This window comes from Spermophilus citellus (assembly GCF_964194105.1).
Source record: "Spermophilus citellus genome assembly, chromosome: 19".
Lineage (NCBI taxonomy): Eukaryota > Metazoa > Chordata > Mammalia > Rodentia > Sciuridae > Spermophilus > Spermophilus citellus.
The window spans coordinates 2182480-2200797 of record NC_138201.1 but is presented as its reverse complement, the minus strand read 5'-3'; the positions used below and the strand labels follow the sequence as shown (position 1 = coordinate 2200797).

The window sequence follows — 18318 nt, the reverse complement described above, 5'->3', positions numbered from 1 at the left end:
AAAAGATGTCAAATGCAGTGGTCTCTTGAGTTGATAAGGCTCATCTGCCAGTCTCTGAACTGAGTGTGAGTCACTTGTTATGATGTGACTCCACATGGCCAAGGTTGGGAAGCCTCCGCCCACTTAGTGTATCTCACGCAGGCGGAGACAGCTTCATGTCACCCACAGGGCTGCTCTGAATCAATACCTTGCTGCCGAGCCAGGACGTGCCACCAACCAGGGGAACCCTGCTTTCAGAGGTAAATACAAAGCCATGTGCACCTCAGGGTCAAATACTAAAAACCCCGAAATCCTGCCCAGCGTTGAAGTGGGGTGCGTGAAACTGCCTCAGAGGAGCCCCAACATACACGGAAGGATGCGCAGACATGTTCAGTAGCACACCTTGAGTTTATTGACCTACGTAAAAAAATAATAGGTCTTAAAAAGTCAGAACAGTAAAAGAATATGCAAAAGGGCATTTCTGCATCTAGAAGGCTCTACAAATATGAAAAAAGGAATAAGTTATTATTATTATTTTTGTGCTCATGTTTTTTTTTTCCTCCAAATTTTTCCCCCAAACTTCATTTCTAATGATACAAATGACTAAGGACCGGTTTAACAAATCAGTTTTAGGTATATATTACATGCTTTGGGAATATGGATAGAAAATTGTTCCAAAAAAGTTGTTCAGAAACGTTTCTATTCACAATATGAACAAGAGACTTGTAGAAAAGGGGAGGGTCCAGGAGCACCGTGGATGGGATTGTGAAGCACAGTAAGGGTGACGATGATCGCTCTGGAAGACGGAAATCATGTGTTCAACAAACCAGCCAACCCTACAATAAAACACAGCCAATCGGTTCTTCCTGGGAAGGTAGGAGGTAGATCTAGCCTCATGGTTCAATCTACGGCAGCGGCAAGGAATTTTTTCTTTCAGTGTCAACCTTGTTTGTGACACTGGGGGATACGGAACTGCGGGTGGGATTGGACAATGTTGAATTCCCTCAGGTACACCATCTTTTTTTTCTTTTGGGGGGTGGGTACTGGGGATTGAACTCAGGAGCACTGGACCCCAGAGCCACATCCCTAGCCCTATTTTGTATTTTATTGAGAGACAGGGTCTCACTGAGTTGCTTAGCACCTCGCTTTTTGCTGAGGCTGGCTTTGAACTCGTGATCTTCCTGCCTCAGCCTCCTGAGCCGCTGGGATGACAGGCGTGGGCCACCACGCCCGGCTAAGGTTCACCATCTTAAGGCACACGGTTCACCTACGATGATGTGGCTTTTTGTTTTGTTTTGTTACTGTCTGGGGCCCTTTCTGTGTCATTGAGAATACTTTTCAATCTCTTGATCATGAAGACGCTCCGCACGGAGTCTACTATTTCACACGACAGGCAAGATGGGGAGTCCCCCGCCCAGACAAGAAGCGCTCATCATGCCCGAGGAGGGGGAAGAAAACAGGTGCTCCGGGATGTGGTACCTTAGAAAGCCCTCGAGGCTGACTCTGGTGCTCAGGGGCCTGCTTCATCCCCCCGTGGCTACCAGAAGTCATCTCGCAGGATGCGACGGCAGTGTCTGTCTAGAACCCACGCCATGGTGCTTTGAAAAAGGTCACTCTTCACAACAGCCTAAACACATTTACACGCATTCGGAACTTCATGAAAACCCAGCTTCTCTTCAAGTAATTTTCCAATACTGTCTACATGGTTCATGTCCGTGTCCCCACGGCAGGCTCCTCTCCGAGGCTCACAAGGTCACGCTGCTGATGAGCCGCGCGCGGCCCCGGACACCCGGTTTCCCTTCCTTCTGCATTCTCCATTGTGCTCTGAAACCCTGGCCTGCCCGCCCAGGGGACGCCCTCCCTGAACACAGTCATGGTTTTGAGGTCTGCCTTCCACGATTTACTCCCTCCCGAAGTGCACGCCGTGGGAGGGCGTCCGGCGGAGTCCTGTCCTGCAGGGGCCCCAGGTGGGCCTGGACCCGGAGCAGGGAGCCTGGGCTGCAGAGATTTGCTTTGCAGGCAGCCTGGGCCCTCAGCCCTGGGCACCCTCGGGTCTCTGGAGCCCACAGCCTTCCGGGGAGACACGCACATCTTGCAAGGCACACCAGGGTGAGACGCAGGCTTGGCAGAGAGCTCCGACGGCAGGTCAGACTAATGTCCCAGGCTTTGAGTCTTCGTGCCAGTACAGTCTCTGCTCCCCACTCTCCAGGCCGCCCTCCAGCCCGGGCCCAGCTGCACCGTCCAGTTGGTGGGCCTCTGGGTACTGTCTGTAGAAGAACCAAACAGTTAGGACTTGTGGGCACACAGACGGCGGTACTCAAAGTCGTTAGTAGGGGGCACCACTGAGCAAGGTTTTCCAGTCCTGGGAGACTGAGACTGAGGGGGGACTGCAGCCATCTCCGTCATACTGGGACCAGGGTCTGTCGGGCCCACAAAGGGGGGCCTTCCATTCCTGGGACAGGTGCCATTGCTGGGCTTATGTCTACCATTGACCTAGACCCGGAGGGCATGGATCACACACTCACTTGTAGGTGTTTGTCAGGAAGAAGTGCAATCACTTCTGTGTGGTAGGGAAGACTATGGGTTACAGGTTTATCACCCCCTGGGATTTTAACTAGTTTGGGGTAACTTTAGTAGCCTTATTCCAGCGATGTTTCTTTCATTGTCCAGAATTCTCTTTGAACCAGCATGAACAATCTGCTAGCTCCATGACTGATGATAGGTGAAATAAATCTTGGACGCATGCTCATTTAAAACTTCAAGAGTCATATTTTTTTTTTAACTTTTTTAAAAAATGGGGGAATGTGTCTAAAGGCAGCAGAGGCACCTTGGGACCCTCTCTACCTCTCAGGGGGTTTATGGGTCCAGTACGACATGGCGGTGACCCAGGAAACCACATCACGTGGAAAAACCGTAGGCCCCTGTGGATGATATTTAGTCACATAAGCACACCCCGTTACACAAACCATTCTGATAAGCCAAACCACGTTACTGTAACGGAAGGTTAAAACAGGTTAGAGGGTTAGCAGGCTTCTACTTGAAATCTCAACATCCTTTAGTACGGGTGATAAAGTCTGGAAGAACGGCTTGGGAAACAAATGGGTTCCGTAACTGTACACATCAGAGCAAGCACAACACCAGCTATGCAAGCGGCCACACACACCGTCAGGGGCTGTACTTACTACCGCTGGCTACGCTTAGCAAGAGGGAATGCAAAACTGATCTCATCTCTGGAGACACAACCAGGCTCCGGGACAGAGGCCCTGGGTTCTGCCTAGTGGTAGGCAGTTAGACATGGCGGGGAGAGGGACAGGGAAACAGGAAGGTAAAGAACAGAAGTTATTCCCAAACACAGGGTGCAGTGAAGTAGCAGAGCCGAGGAAGTGACTGTATTATATACTCTTTCACACAAGATCTTCCAGCATTTCTGCCTGGGAAGGTTTATACCGGTGACCCCTGTACTAAGTCCTACTGGGCAGAAAGGGTGTATTGGTAAAGCTTCATAGCTTGCCGTAGGACTAAGACGTGGATACTTTGGGGGAAGATTCTCTAAATAATGCACTCCTGATTTATTTTAAAAAAACAAAACTGATATGTTGCTAAGTATTTCACACCGTTAGCTAAAAGGAAAATCTAAAGTCTCTCATCAGGATCTTGGAACTTATTACGTCTCTTATTTTAAAAATCACATTTTCATAAAAACAACACATACAATCACACCTGCTTTGTTAGTAAATTAAACTGATTGGATTGCATCCTGATTAAAAATCCTCCATAAACATGCAGGTTGACGTAGGGACTTCTACCTCTCTGCAGGTGGGAGGGGAAGTGGGCCAAACTTTCTGTGAATCTGGAGCTTAAAAAATACACTTTCCAGGGCTGGGGCTGTAGCTCAGTGGTGGAGCACTTGCCTAGCATGTGTGAGGCACTGGGTCTGATTCTCAGCACCACATATAAATAAATGAAATAAGGGCCCAATGACAACTAAAAAAAAAAAAAAAAATACACTTTCCAGTTTAACCCATTAGCTCTGCATTTGAAATGCTAAGGAAATAATCTGGAATTCAGACAAATATTTTGCACAAAGATGTTAATAGCAGCATTACTGATGATTGAAAAAGGAAGAAAGAACTAAGAAATACCCCACTGTTCAAAAATTTGGGAGCTTTTAAAGAAAGAAGGCTATATTCATTAAGCAGAAAATCATATCAGTATATAAAAGAAGATTTAAAGAATTAAAAAAAAAGTTATGTGATGATGTTAAGTTTAAAAAATGGGATATGGAGTTTCCTATGACATGTGAAAAATGCACCTACAAAATCATTTAATACCATGTTAGAACTGGTACAGAAAAATGGGAAAAATATGCCAAACAGCTGCTGTCTCTGGGTGGCGGAATGATGGATGGACGATTATCAATCCCTTTATTATGTGCCGAGCTCCCACCCTGAGCTCATGTATGCATACACACATACAATAGGACCTTTAAATAGCTCAGGGCTTCCTGTACATTATGAACTCTGAAAACAGGGACTCCTCCACACAGCTGCCTGAGACACAGAGGCAGACTTGGGAAAAACAGGGTTTTCTCTAAAAATGCTGAGCACTTCCTGAGTCCAGTAAAAGAGACACGAAAGACCGTGGGGCTGTCTTACACACTGGGTCAAGAGAGAAGATGGTAAAATTAGAGAAACAAGGAGACTATCTGCAACTGTCCCGCAACAGTGCTTAGACCTGCCCTGGGAAGGTCCAGCCCCAACATGGGCCAGTTATTACGGTTCTTGCTCCTAACTCCTGATCAAGTACTATGCAGACAAGCCCGAGCCACCAGACTGTCCTCTGAAGTATATTTTCATTAGCAGTCTATTTTGAGCACACCCTTTGTTTAAGCTGAGACAATTGGCTCAACATCTCAAGCCAAGAAAAACTCTCCCTGAATGTGGAGAACACAAACAAGGTTTGGGGGTTGAATATCTGCCGTTGGCTTGCCACCCTACGGGCCTTAATAAGAAGTAACCTCTCCAATTCCCCAGGACAGAGCCCTGCAGATGTTAAGGGTCCCTGCGAGTCTCTTCTGCCTGAAGCAGTCTTAAAAAAGACAAACCAAAGTTTCTGAAAAACCCCCAATGGGCTCAGCACTTCTTGGCACCTGGGTGTGGATTATAATTTGTGACAAAGAAGGAGAAATGACCTCTCCCAATGGAATTCGTCCTTTGCACATAGTAAGAATGGAAAACCATGGGATTCAGAGTGTGCAGTTCTTTAAACCCATGGTTCTTGGGTGCTTCCTCTAACATTTACCAAGAACTGCTTTGGAAGACCAATAGGACAGGGTCCGTGGCTTCTTGGAACACGGGTCAGACACTCACAGGAGTGAATGGCTGACATTCAGCTGACTATCTGTGGGGACCTTGGGATAAGCAGCCTTCCGGCAGAGTTACAGAAGAGACAAGTGGACGTTGTCACTAATACAGTTTCAAGTACTGCCTTAACAAAACCAAACCAAACCAAAAACCACCACCACCACCGCAAAACCCCCTCAGCCTCAGCATTTCACGTACAGACTCTAAGACCAGGGCAGCATCTGAATCAACCATATTGGTGCTCAGGATACTTTTCCTTGAAGGGGCCACATTTCTTGGCTTTGCTGGTCATATGCTGTCTTTCCGGGCTTTTCAGCTCCGTCCTTGCTATGCAAGAATGGCCATAGCTAACATAGAAATGAGTGAGCAAGGATACTTTCCAATAAAATGCCATCTTACCAAAACTGGGTTTGGCCTGCAGGCTGCACTTTAGCAACCCCTGAGTTAGGTGGTTTAACATTCACGAAGTGGGGTAGGATCCCTGGCTTCTTTTGAACAGGACCAGGCTTTTAAGCACAGCTTCTCCTTACCTGCTGGGCGAGGGCAAAGGATGGTACACCGTGCCATAGCAGCTGGTGTACGGATGGGTGGGAGTCTCATATTCCGATAGCCCTATAGTTAACTGGGTCCTCCAGTTCCCAGAAGTGTTTGTAGAAGACACTGGAAATCAGAATGGAAAAGTGATAAAATTAGTTGAAGCATTCACAGTGAAAACTGTTTGGGTCACTTAGAAGCATGTGATAACCAGCTGTGTGGAGAGTAGACATTGTCCACGCTGGGGACTGATCCCAGGACTTTGCCTGGGCTGAGCACGTGCTCTACCACTGAGCCACAGTTGCAGCCAAGCCAGAACTTGGAATCCAGAGAGCTCCTATTCTAATTTGGGGATGAAATGACCAAGTGACACGAGGCAAATAGCCTATCCTCTTTAAGCCTTAGTTTTCTCATCTGTGGAGTGAGGTTAATAACATATATTCAGTATACCTATCATACCATAATTAAATAAGATGATTATGAACATCTTTAGTGCACTGTCTGATGGCTACAGAGTAAGCACTCAGGAAATGATAACTATTTGGGGGCACAGTAGTGCATGCCTATAATCCCAGCAATTTAGGAGGCTGAGGCAGGAGGATCACAAGTTCAAGGTCAGCTTAGGCAACTTAGCAAGACCCTATCTCAAAATAAAAAAAATAAAAAGGGCTAGGAATGGAGCTCAGTGGTATAGTACTTGCTTATCCCAGGTGCCATCCCTACACATACACCCATACTCACACAAACACATACACACTCACACACATGCACAAATGATAGCTGTCAATAAAATCCTAAACAGAGCAATAACTAGCAATGAGATACAATCAATAACAAAAGGCCTGTCAAGAAAGGAAAGTCCACAGCCAAGTGGATTCTCAGCTGAATTCTACCTGACCTTTAAAGAAGATCTAATGTTCTTCAAATCACTGCATGAAATAGGCAAGAATGGAAAACGTATGAATTCATACCAAAACCAGATAAGGACACATGGAGGAATACATGACCAATATCCCTGATGAACTTAGATGCAAACATCTTTAATAAAATACTAGCAAGTCATATTCAACAACATAGTAAGAGGATTGTACATCATGACCAAGTTGGTTTTATCTCAGGGATGTAAGGGTGCGAGTATGGTAGCATTCACACATTGATAAATGTAACTCACCACATAAGTAGGATTAAGGACAAAAACCACAGTTATCTCAATAGATGCGAGAAAGCCCTTGACAAAACTTAGCACCCATTCATTCATGATAAAAACATGGAAGAAACTAGGGATAGAAGGAACCTACCTCAACATCATAAACATTATACACAACAAACCCAAAGCCAACATCATAGTGAATGGAGAAAAACTGAAATCGTTTTCTTTAAAATCGAGCACAAGACAAAGATGTCCACTCTCACCACTCCTACTTGATATAGCACTAGAAACTGCAGCCAAAGCAATTAAACAAGAGAAGGAAATAAAAAGGATAAAAATAGGAAAATAAAAAAAGTTAAATTAATATTAGATGATTTCAATACACGTCTGTGAACAACAGGTAGGTTTTCTTAGGCAAATGGGCAAATGAGCTAAACAGATGCTTCCCAAAAGAAGAAATACTGACGGCCAACAAATATATTTAAAAAACCTCCACATCATTATAATTAGAGATATGCAAATCAAAACCACACTGAGATTTCATCTCACACCAGTCAGAATGGCGGTCATCAAGAGTACAGATCATAATAAGTGCTGGAGAGGATGTGGAGAAAAAGGAACACATTTACACTGTTGGTGGAATTATAAGTTAGTACAACAATTATGGATGTCACTATGGAGGCTCCTCAAAAGGCTAGTTGTGGAACCCACCAGATGACCCAGCTGTATCACTCCTGAGTATTTACCCTGAAGAATTAAGGGCATCTCACCACAGTGATACATATATACACACACCCACGTTCACAGCAGCACCATTCATAAGAGCCAAACCACAGAACCAGCCTAGGTGTCCATCAATGGATGAATGGATAAAGAAAATGTGGTACAGATAACCAACGGAGTTTTATTCAGCCATAAAGAAAAATGGAATCATGTCGTTTTTTTCAGGAAAATGGATCTTGAGAACATCATGTTAAGTGAAATAAGCTGAACTCGAAAAGTAAGGCTCAGATGTTTTCTCTCGTGTGTGGACACTGTACTGAGGCAAGGAAAAGAAAGGGGAGAGTCCATGAAAACCAAAGGTGGGTCAGTGGAGGGATGAGGAGAGGGCAGGGGACTGATACCGAGCAAATCACATGGATACGCCGTGGGCACGTGAGACCACAAGTCCCACCATCTCATACAACCACAATGCACCCATAAAAAAACATGGAATAGATTTTCAATTAAAATATTTTTAAAAAATTAACCCAAAGGTAAGGGATAAAAGCCTCTCAGATATGGAGAGAATCTTCCGTTTGCAGCCTGTGCTGGTTCAACACAGGCTTCTGGTGTAAGTAAGAGGACGAGTTTGAATTTGTGGGAGGCCTTTGGGGAATAGCCTTCTCTGCCAGTTGACCTGTTGGGACCTGACTGTTCCTTAGCCTGAGGTGACGCTGGATGCCAGCAAGATCAAGGTACTTTCTTTGTCTTAAAAAGTGGGGGCCTGGCACTCAGAAGGAGGAGGGTTAGCTTCTCAGAAGGAGGAGCTGGAATATGACAGGGTATTTGGAAGCCTTGTCACTGGGCGATAGGGCCCCATGAAACTAGTCCTGCTCCCTCCCTGGGACATACGCCCTGGCCACAGTGCCTGGTCACCCAAGACTCAGAAGTCCAGCACATCCTGCTTGCTTCTGCTTTGGTTCCTGCAACTGACCTACCCTCTTCTTTCACACCCATGAAGCACCTGAGATAGACACCTCTGGGGCCTCCTCTGTGGCCCTGGGGGCCACATGGTTTTGACCGACAGATGGAAGACTCTCGGTTTGAACTTGCAAGAAGGATTCCAAACTCTCAGTGGAGGCTCTGAGGTTGGTGTTTACGCTGTCAGGCTGGGAGAACCCCTGGTCTGCCATGCACCAGCTTTGAGTCTTGGGCAAAATCAGACCAATACCAAGCCTACCTCTGCTGCACCCACGGAGGCGAGAGTATGTGAAGTGCCCAGGGAACTTCGAGGGGCCTGGAGGTACACCTGCGTCTCCCCGGGCAGCCCTGTGACCCGCGCCCGTCCCAAGTATCTCTCCTTCCTTGCTGGCTTTTGGCCTGTGGGACTCTGCCTAGGTTGGGTCTGGGGACCCATGTCACACCCTGAACGGTTTTCTCAGGCCGAGCCATAAATACCAAGAAACAGGAGAGGAGCCCTTTGATGTGTTAGGTGCAGTCAGGATGGGACAGCCTTAGCGGAAGTCCAAAGTCCTGCACAGACCGGAGAGCACTGGAGCCCGAGCAGACATCTCCATGGCAACACCTCTTGTCAACACACCTGGGAAACTTTTAAAGGTGCAGTTCAGACTGACTAGTCATCGGCTCGGGAATCCCCACACCGTGACGCACACAGGTGTCAACTTGGGGGAAAAGGCAGAACTCACGACCTCAGTTTTTCATGTAGTTTGAGAATGCACTCATCCCTTAAGTTTAAAACATGCTTGATTTTCCCACATTCTGCTGAGTAGGCTCCGAGCACCCCAAGGCCAGGAGCGAGCCCTGAGCACACAGCAGGTGCCTGCTCATTGCTGAGGGAGCCCTGCACCCAGCAGGTCGGTGCAGTGGGTCCTTCAGCAACATTAGCATAAGAAGCACCTAGGTCCCACAGCTCTAGGGTCTGAAGGGAACCTCTCCTCCAGCAGAGCTAGCCCTGAGATAGACCTGACCCAGTCTTAGTGGTGAACGGGGACGGATCTGAACTCCCAGTGTTTTCTGCTCGCCTGAAAGGTTCCCTCTGTTCCTTTTAAAATGCCCAACACCTTTAGAGATATGGGTATCAACGAAAGACCCAGGAGGGACGCAGGTGCAAGGCGTTCAGTAGGTGTCTGCTGAGCCTGCAGGTCACTTCATCAGGCTCAGGAGGGGACATTCCAAGGGGGCATTTCTCACAGTGGTTGCTCGGAGTGGTCACCAAGGTGTGACCCCCGGGGCGTGGGTTTCCTGGAAAGGAGTGGGTCAGGGTTGGGGAGCCTGGCGGCCTTGACCCAAGTGGCCTGAGCTCCCGCGGGCTCTTACCTGAGGTGTAGGACGACGCTCGGCTGCTCGGGGAGCAGGGCACCTGCAGCCCGGCGAAGCCCAGGCATCGCTGCGAGCCCTTGTCTGAGTCGAAGCTGGTCTGCGGGCTGTGCCCCGGATCCTTCTGCCCCGAGGCCCGCTGGTACCAGCCACGCAGGTGCTCGGCGACCAGGGCCTTGTGGATGTTCTTGGTGATGTGCTCGGACTTCACGGCCGCCTTCCTGGGCAGCCGCAGGGTGGCGTAGGGGTTGTGGGGCGCGCGGTCCGCCTCGTCCTCGTGGAAGGACCTGCAGTAGTCCCTCTGGCGGTCATAGCCGTAGTGCGCCGAGGAGCGGTAGGAAGGGTTGACGCTGTAGTGTCCCTCCGTGTCGTTCTCGTAGACACAGCCCGCGTAGTAGAGGTCGCACTCGGCGTAGGGCGCGGAGCCGGCCACGTAGTAGCCCGAGGGCAGCTCCTGGCTCCTGCCGTAGAGGCCGGTCCGCGAGCTGTCCTTTTGGGCCAGGTTGGGCATGCTTCCCGAACTCGAGGTGCACACGTGCTGCTTCTTGGACCTTCTCCGGCCCCGCGTGCGCGTGTCCAGGGTCTGGGTGGTGTAGTAGGGGCCCGTGGTGGGCGTCACGCAGTAGTACTCGGTGCTGGACTGGCTGGTGTGCGAGGACCCGTCGTCCAGCACCTCGGTGCTGCTGCTTCTTTGGGATTTGGAGAGGGAGAGAAACGGCTTGTCGTCGTCCGTCTCGGACAGCAGGTGGGATCGGGACTCGAGGCTCCCGCTTCGTAGGCGGCAGTGCTGAGAGGAAGATTCCGGTCTGGAAGAGAAGCAGGCAAATGGGTAAGAGAAAAGGGGCTCTGAGGCCCTGGCTGACCGCACAACAGAGTCTCCCTGGGTGCCTAGTCCACGGGGCCACACCCCGGTGCGTGTCCACAGTCAAAGGGGAAAGAGCTGCGGTGGGTCACTTGTGCCAGCCTGTCGCTCCTCAAGGGGAGGGAACAAGCTTCCAAACCAGAAAACACCCTTGAGGAGTCGGGGGAGGGCTCCCTTCTAACAGGACATCGGGGGAGGGTTAGACCAGCCGGGGACACACATGCCGGGTAGCAGGGTCCCCGAAGGCAGAGACATCGGAGCTGCTGCCTCCAAGCCGCATGAGCTTGGGCATGACGCTTGGCCCGCCCCCGTCCTGCTTCTGTCTGTAATGAAAGCCGCACCTAACACCACTGCACAATAGGCTCGTCGTGGAGTAGCTGATAACATCGCCCACGTAAGACACTCCGTAGGCACCCGGCAAACACTTCAACGCGTGGCCCCTATTTGTGATCCGTCTCCTCACCCTTGAAAAATGAAGGGCATTGTCTGCCGGGGAAATAAAAGCACTCAACGTCCAAGATGTGCATGTTCTCGGCTGACATAGTAGAGACCGCACATCAGCAGAAAACGTGGAGGAACGGACGAGGCCCGACGGCAGAAAGTCCTCCGAGTGATCAGAAAACCCAAAACACAGCAAGGCGGCCGTCACGGGCAGAGCCAGGGAGCAAGGCACTTACTCCAAGTGGGTGCTGCTGTAGGCATTGCGGGTGAGTACGGGCGTGGTGGGCATGCTGCATCCTCCGGGGGGCCGCCTCTCCAGGGTCTTGTAGGGGCTGCTCTGTGTGGACAGCATTTCTCTGCGATGATTGAAAGAGAATTGAAGAAACAATGAGCCTCGCAACCCCCACCGCCAACTCGTCCTGAACTGAAGGGACACTTCCTGGAAGCTGGCGGGAAGGGAGGGGGGAGGGGTGTCTACAGCCAGCACCCTGGGGGGCCCCGGTGAGCTGCGGGGGGAGCATGTACAGCCTGACTCTCTGGGTCAGGAATACCGAGGTGGCAAGTTCCAGCCAGCCTCGCCAACTTCGCAAGACCCTGTCCCAAAATAAAAGGGCAGGGGTGTGGCTCTGTGGCCGAGCATCCCTGGGACCACCTGCCGCGGTAAACAGACCAAGAGCCACCAGAGAACGGGCCAGGCCAGCTCCCAGTGAAGGCTTCTGACTCTGAAGCCCAGATGGTCCTCAATCAACTACTTACTCTATCCCCGGTACAAAAAGAACCACGTGTGTGTTCGAATAAAACTTTATTCCAACCAACATTTTATTCACAGACACGGAAATATCAATTTCATGGAATTTTCTCATCTCACCAACATGAATGCGTGATTCTCTTCCCCCAGTTACTTAGAAATATAAAACCTAGTCTTAGCTCCTGGGCTGCAGGACGGATGGCCCATAGGCTGTTGTACACTGGCCCTTGGAGTAGACGGCCACAACCTTGAATTACTATGTCCGTTTTCCAGCACAGCAAGGACACACTTTGAGGTTAATTTTCTGAAATTAAAAATGACTTTCAAGCTGGGCACAGTGGCACATGCCTGTAAGCCCAGCAACCCAGGAGGCTGAGGCAGGAGGATGGCAAGTTCAAGGTCAGCCCGGGCGATTTAGAGAGACCCGGTCTCAAAATCAAATCAAAGGGGCTGGAGACACAGCCCAGTGGCAGAGCACTGGCCTGGTCTGTACAGGACCCTGTGTTCAACTCCTAAGATGGCAAACCAACAAACAAGCTCTCAAAGGGGTGGAGGGTAGCTCAGGGGTCGAGTGAGGCTCTGGGTTTGATCTCCTCCAGCACCTGGGGTCCCCTCGCCCCAAAACACTTTCTGAGTCAAATCTTTCTTATTATGAAGGTAGGTTACATTCATTATAGGAAAGTTCAAGCGTACGAATAAAAAAAGAGAATTTTAGATGCCCATAATCCGACACCCGAGCAAAGCAGGAAATATGGCAGTAAATGATTTCATGTTTTTTGTAACAATATACACAAAGAAGCATCTGTAGTTTTCAACAACAAAAATGACATCTTACTATGTTTCCTTCTTCTCTTTCTTCTTTCCTCCCTCTCTCTCTCTCTCTTTTCCTTCCTCCTGCCATAGGAGATTGAACCTAGGGGTGGCCCTACCACCGAACGACGCCCCCAACCCTGGTCTTTTTTTCTTTTAATTTTTTTTTAAATAATTGTAAATGTACAGAACGCCTTTATTTTATGTATTTTCTTATGTGGTGCTGAGGATCGAACCCAGGGCCTCACCCATGCTAGGCAAGTCCTCTGCCACTGAGCCACCACCCCCCTCCCCCCAGCCCTGGTCTTAATTAGAAAAAAAAAAAGAAATAGCATTGATCCGGGTAACCAGATCTGAGAACCACACTGACGGGTCACTTTTTACAATCCTGGCCTCATTGCCCTGTAACATTTACGGAGAACTTTGGGAACAAAGCTATACTCTGCCTCACAGACTGAACACTAAGTTTAAGTGCCAGGTTTCCTGGCAGGACCACAAGCTGGTCTGGTCACTGGGCTTGGCAGAGCAGTACTGAATGACCACTCCCTCTGAGCATGGGTCGTGGAACTGGACACAGTCCCTGCTCTACCTTGGGTCTGGAAGGCTTGCGCTGGTCCCAAGGGGTACCCCTGGGAAGCCTGGAGATGACAGGAGGTGAGGCCCGGGCGTGTGCCCTTGGAGGGATACTGGACTCTCCTCACCCCTCTTTCTCTTGGCTTTCTGGTCCCTGTGAGGGCAGCGGACTTGTTCTGCCACATGCTGCCACCTGATGTTCTATCACCCCAGGTGCAGAGCCAACAGACCACGGACTAAAACTCTGAAACTGTGGACCCAAACAAACCTTTCCTCTTTATAAGTTGCTGAATTGAGGCATTTTGCCACAGTAACACAAAAGTCAACAATACGGAACCCAGATCCAGATGATGATCAATGTCCCCATAACTTAATATAAATCAAACAGACTTTAAGTGAATAGTTAAATGCTTTTTTGAAAAGATCTCTTAAAAACACTTGCACTTGTTGCCAACAGTGAATCTCTGGGTTAGTTTCTGTGCCTTGGTTTTATAAGAGAACACCTTTCGGAAGGATCAATAAAACCAGCCCAGGGTCAAGGGCCTCTCACCTGGACTGCCTGCTGTCCACAAACTGCTCGCCGAAGGACGACTTTCTGAAGTGGACTCGCTCAATGCCCAGAGACTTGGGGGGAAGGATCCTTGGAGAGTGAGGTACTGAACTTGGTCGCTGCCCAGAAAGCGTGAAGGCATCATTGGCTAAAATAGATGCATGAAAGAATCAATAACCCGGAGGGAGACAGACCAGTGAATTAGCACCCTGCCCAAACTGTGAGACAAGAACCCAAGGCCTGATTCATTAGGCGCTCTGCCAAGATGGGGTTTCTAGGCATACAGGACTGTTCAGAAGGTGATTTTTTTTTTTTTAAATCTTATACGCTAGAAAAAAGGAATTACTAAGCACTCCCCTTAGGCCTGCAGCAACTTTTGCGTAGTATTGCCATATTACATCTTCTAAAAAGTCTACTGAAGACAATCCCCATGTGCCAAAGGCCAGGGAGGACCTGGCTGCTCACTGAGTTCGGCTTCAAAGCCCTTAGGCCTCTGTGGCCGGAGCTCACGCTGCCACACGGTATCGTCACCTTCTCAGGGCTGCTGAGAACAGTTCAACGGGAGACCCTGTCTCCAAATAAAACATAGAAAGGGCTGGGGACGTGGCTCAGGGGCTAAGCACCCCTGGGTTCAATCCCTGGTTCCAGAAAAAAAGAAATTAAATGTCCGCAGTGAGGAAGCCTGGTAAGGAACTCTGCATTACAGTTCTCTGCCGGTCTACACTAAAATGAGAAGTTAAAAAACATTCCCCAGGGCCCTCAAATCCTTATCGAGGACCAACGCCTTCCTGTGGTGGTTTCCTGTTTCCCTGAAGGCCTGGGATCTGGAGGGCTCTGTGTTAAATGTGGAATTAACCCAAGTAGATGAGTAACCCTGTGCCTCCTTTCCCAACCATTTCGCTTAAATGAGTTAGTGTATTATAATTTTCCCAAAATAAAAACCAAGTAGGCTTTCTTAAATTAAAAAAAAAAAAAATCACCTTGATATTTTAGGATAGGCCATATTTTAAAAACAAGTGCCACTTACGATCGTCATAGGTGGTGGTGTCCGACAAGGAGCTGCTCTCCGAGGGGATGATGTCATCTGTGAACAGAGACACCTGTCTTTAGGATCCTGGGCATCACAGCAGGGGGAAGTTCCGCAAAGAAGTTCCGCGTTTGATTTTCATTGGGATCAACAGGACTGGTTAAAGCGCATTAGGGACACTGAACTGCTCTATGACTTGGTCCCTGCACCACTGGAGGCAGAAACATCTGCGTATCGTACAGACGGCACAATGGACTGGCGGGAGATGGGTCCCAGGACCCCAAGGGCGCCCAGACCCAGGGATGCTCAAGTTCCCACGATGAAGTGGCCCAGGGTTTGCACTTTCCAGGACCCGTCACGTCACCCAAGAGCTTGCTTTGGGAGCAGTTGTGACACTGGTAGGGAGCAGTGGCGGGAGGAGAGACGGCCCACACTCAGCACAGAGGCCAGGTCCTCCCCAAGGGTTTTCCCCCTGGGGCTGGGGGAGCCGCAGGCCGTATTCTAAACTGGGGACAGAGGTCCAGGGGGTTGGGGTTTTTCTCGTTTTCACTGTTTCCTCTCCATCCCGATGTTAGTGCGTGACAACTAGAAAGAAGAGCTGAGCCTTCTTGTCATAGGTGTGCGCGTCGGTGAGCCGCGTGCACCTCACTTCAGATGGCTCTGCCAGGGGAACTCGGTCTGGGGCCCTCGATAGACAAAGGGGCCTTTTGCTCACGTGGTGTGGGGAGCTCTCCGAGTCGAGCAGGGGTCCCCCGGGCGGTGCTGCTGGCTCCGGGCTGGACACGCTGCTTGGGCACCCTGCCCGCCGCAGGCTCCAGCCTCTGGCCCGGGTGTCAAAGGAACCCCAGCCTCAATTTTGACAACTGAGAGTGTCTGCAAGCACTGCTAACGACTGGAGGAACCTGCCCCTGGTTCAGAGCCCTGAGTCAGACAGACCTGGTTAAATCCTGGTTTCTGCCACTCTCTGCAGGGAGACCTGAGGCAGATCACCTACTCCCTCTGGGCATCATCCGGCTCAAGCCTAAACTGGGGACGAGGACACTGTCCGTGACACAGTGCCCAAGTGGCACCCTGAGTGACATGCTGACATAAAGACCTAAGCCCAGCTCCTGGCACGTAGCAAATCCTCAAAAAGTATCAACGAGGCCTCGTTTTTGTCACCTACTGCTGCGAGCTGGTTAGAAATGACAACCCAAATGCTCTGAGCATCACTGGTAGTATTAGCATCTGATATTTTGGGGTTTTTTTGGTACTGGGGATTTAACCCAGGGGCACTTTACCACTAAGCCACATCCCCAGACATTTCTACTTCGAGACAGGGTCTCGCTAAGTTGCTGAGGCTAATCTCCAACTTGCAATCCTCCTGCCTCGGCCTCCCGAGTCACTGGGATGACAGGCGTGTGCCACCGTGTCTGGCTCAAATGTGAAAGACTGTGTTGGGTGAAGAGAGACAGCACACGTGTAGATGTCCTCCTGCGAATCCCACCGCCGTCAGTCTCGAATGCTTTGGCAAAAATGGTTCCAGGCAGATGCTACACCTCAACACAGCTTCAAAGCCATCATGGAGGGATCGCTCCATCCGGCCACAAAAGCCAATTTCTAAGGCAGAGCCTCTTCATTGGCCAGCCGTGGAACTTGAGGGTGCGGTGCCAGGACCGTCAGCTGGTGGGCACATTTAACAAAAGTTTCTGTCTAATGGAAGCTTTGCCATTGGCACCATCTGCCCTCAACACCAGTCCTGATGGAGAAGAGTGCTGGCACCCTGTGGTCTGAGGATGAATGGGTGGTGACAAATGGCACGGCAGCTAAGTGCCTCTCAAGCACCCATGTCTGTGGGCCAGCCTGTGCCAACTGCCACGGCTGACCCGCCTGCACATTCCCAGCCAAGCCGCCTGGAATTCCCAGCTGTAGTCGGCCGACACTTGCGTGGACGCCTACACGTGTGCCAAACGCCGTGGTGTCTCTGCTGCGTCAGTCACAGGCCCTAAACCCCAGCACATTCTCCACCCAGTCACCACAGTTCACTCAACCTGTTGTGTCTCCGTGAAAAAGAAAATCCTGCCAATTATGATGGCAGCACACCGGCTAGATCCCGAGCCCTCTCAATCTCAGACATCCAAACGTGAAGGGAAAAAAGAATTCTTGGAATCAAAGAGATACAACCATCTTTCAGTTATCAAGACTAAAAACCGCAGCATATACATGCAAGGCCAGTTAGACTTGAAGTCTACCTACGTGGGACTTCTTGGTCGGCTTTTTTTGTGAATGTAAAAGTCACAGATGCGTGATGGTGAGAAGAAGCTGGACAGGGCAAGCGGATGGTAATTGAAATTCCACGGCTATTAGTACTTTGAAGTATCTCCCAAGTGGGTTCCGTGTGCCTGCTTACAGAGAGGGGACCCCACAGCGGTCACGCCCCTGCCTCTGTCCTTTCTGCACTCCATTTACACCGTCCCCGTTGGTCCCCCTCATTAAACAGCCTCCACCAAGGGCAGTCACCGAGCCCTCTTCTCCAGCCACACACAGGGAGGGGACAGTCCCTCAGGACGGGGTCTGCGGCACTGAAAACCTCTCAGAAACTCTGGGGTGGGTGAGGCCCCTGCTCTCTTGAGACCCTGTTGCCAAAGTATTTCTGGCCATGACCTTAGCCCAGTTAAAGGGGACGACGGTGTCTTATAATGAACCGATAATGCCGCAAAAGCCCTTTCTTTCTGAAAACGAGAGTCTCACCATGGTCTCGTGTTACCCAGCCAGAGAGCCATGGCACATCAAGTCGGCAGACTCCAGCACCGAGATTCCTGAGAAGCTGGCTTTCCACCCTTTTTTCTTTCTTCACTCTCTTACCAAAGGAGCAGGTGTGGAAACGAATTCCACACACCAGGGCGCTCACTGCCTGTGGGGCTCACGGAAACCTCGCGCCTCACTCACCGGCCACCGCGCCCGAGGCTCTCGGGCTGCCCTTCTTCCCGCTTCGGATGCGGTACTCGTTGATGGCATTTTCGATCTCCTGCAGCTTCCTCACCGCCTCGGTGTAGTCCTGCTTCCGTCTTTTCCTCACCGTCTTGCACAGGTCGGGCTCGTTGGCAAGCTTCTTCGCGGCTTCGACCAACTTTTGCTGTATCAGGAAGTTGCTCTCCAGGCCTTGCAAAGCCGGGTCCTGTAGACACACAACAGCACTTTTATCTTTGCAGACACACACCCTCGCTCTCTCATGCTGGATAATAAAGAAGACTTCTTGTGCC

At 50.0% G+C, this 18318-nt stretch overlaps 1 protein-coding gene across 5 annotated transcripts in view; it reads right to left on the bottom strand.

Annotated features, from left to right (window-relative positions):
* Nucleotides 1–383: 383 nt before the first annotated feature.
* The window catches only part of FRMD4B (FERM domain containing 4B), a 191079-nt gene continuing 173144 nt past the window's right edge, over nucleotides 384–18318 (bottom strand). For 2 of the 5 annotated variants that reach the window (XM_081276144.1, XM_081276146.1), the window contains exons 17-23: nucleotides 18005–18233; nucleotides 15077–15133; nucleotides 14050–14197; nucleotides 11605–11724; nucleotides 10066–10871; nucleotides 5873–6002; nucleotides 384–2246 (exon numbers count right to left, since the gene is read on the bottom strand). In XM_081276144.1, the coding sequence (XP_081132270.1) occupies nucleotides 2126–2246; nucleotides 5873–6002; nucleotides 10066–10871; nucleotides 11605–11724; nucleotides 14050–14197; nucleotides 15077–15133; nucleotides 18005–18233 (1611 nt within the window). In that variant the 3' untranslated portion in view covers nucleotides 384–2125. Of the gene's footprint in view, nucleotides 2247–3129; nucleotides 3254–5872; nucleotides 6003–10065; nucleotides 10872–11604; nucleotides 11725–14049; nucleotides 14198–15076; nucleotides 15134–18004; nucleotides 18234–18318 lie in introns of those variants that run through there. The other 3 variants (XM_081276147.1, XM_081276148.1, XM_081276145.1) reach the window with 2 other exon arrangements.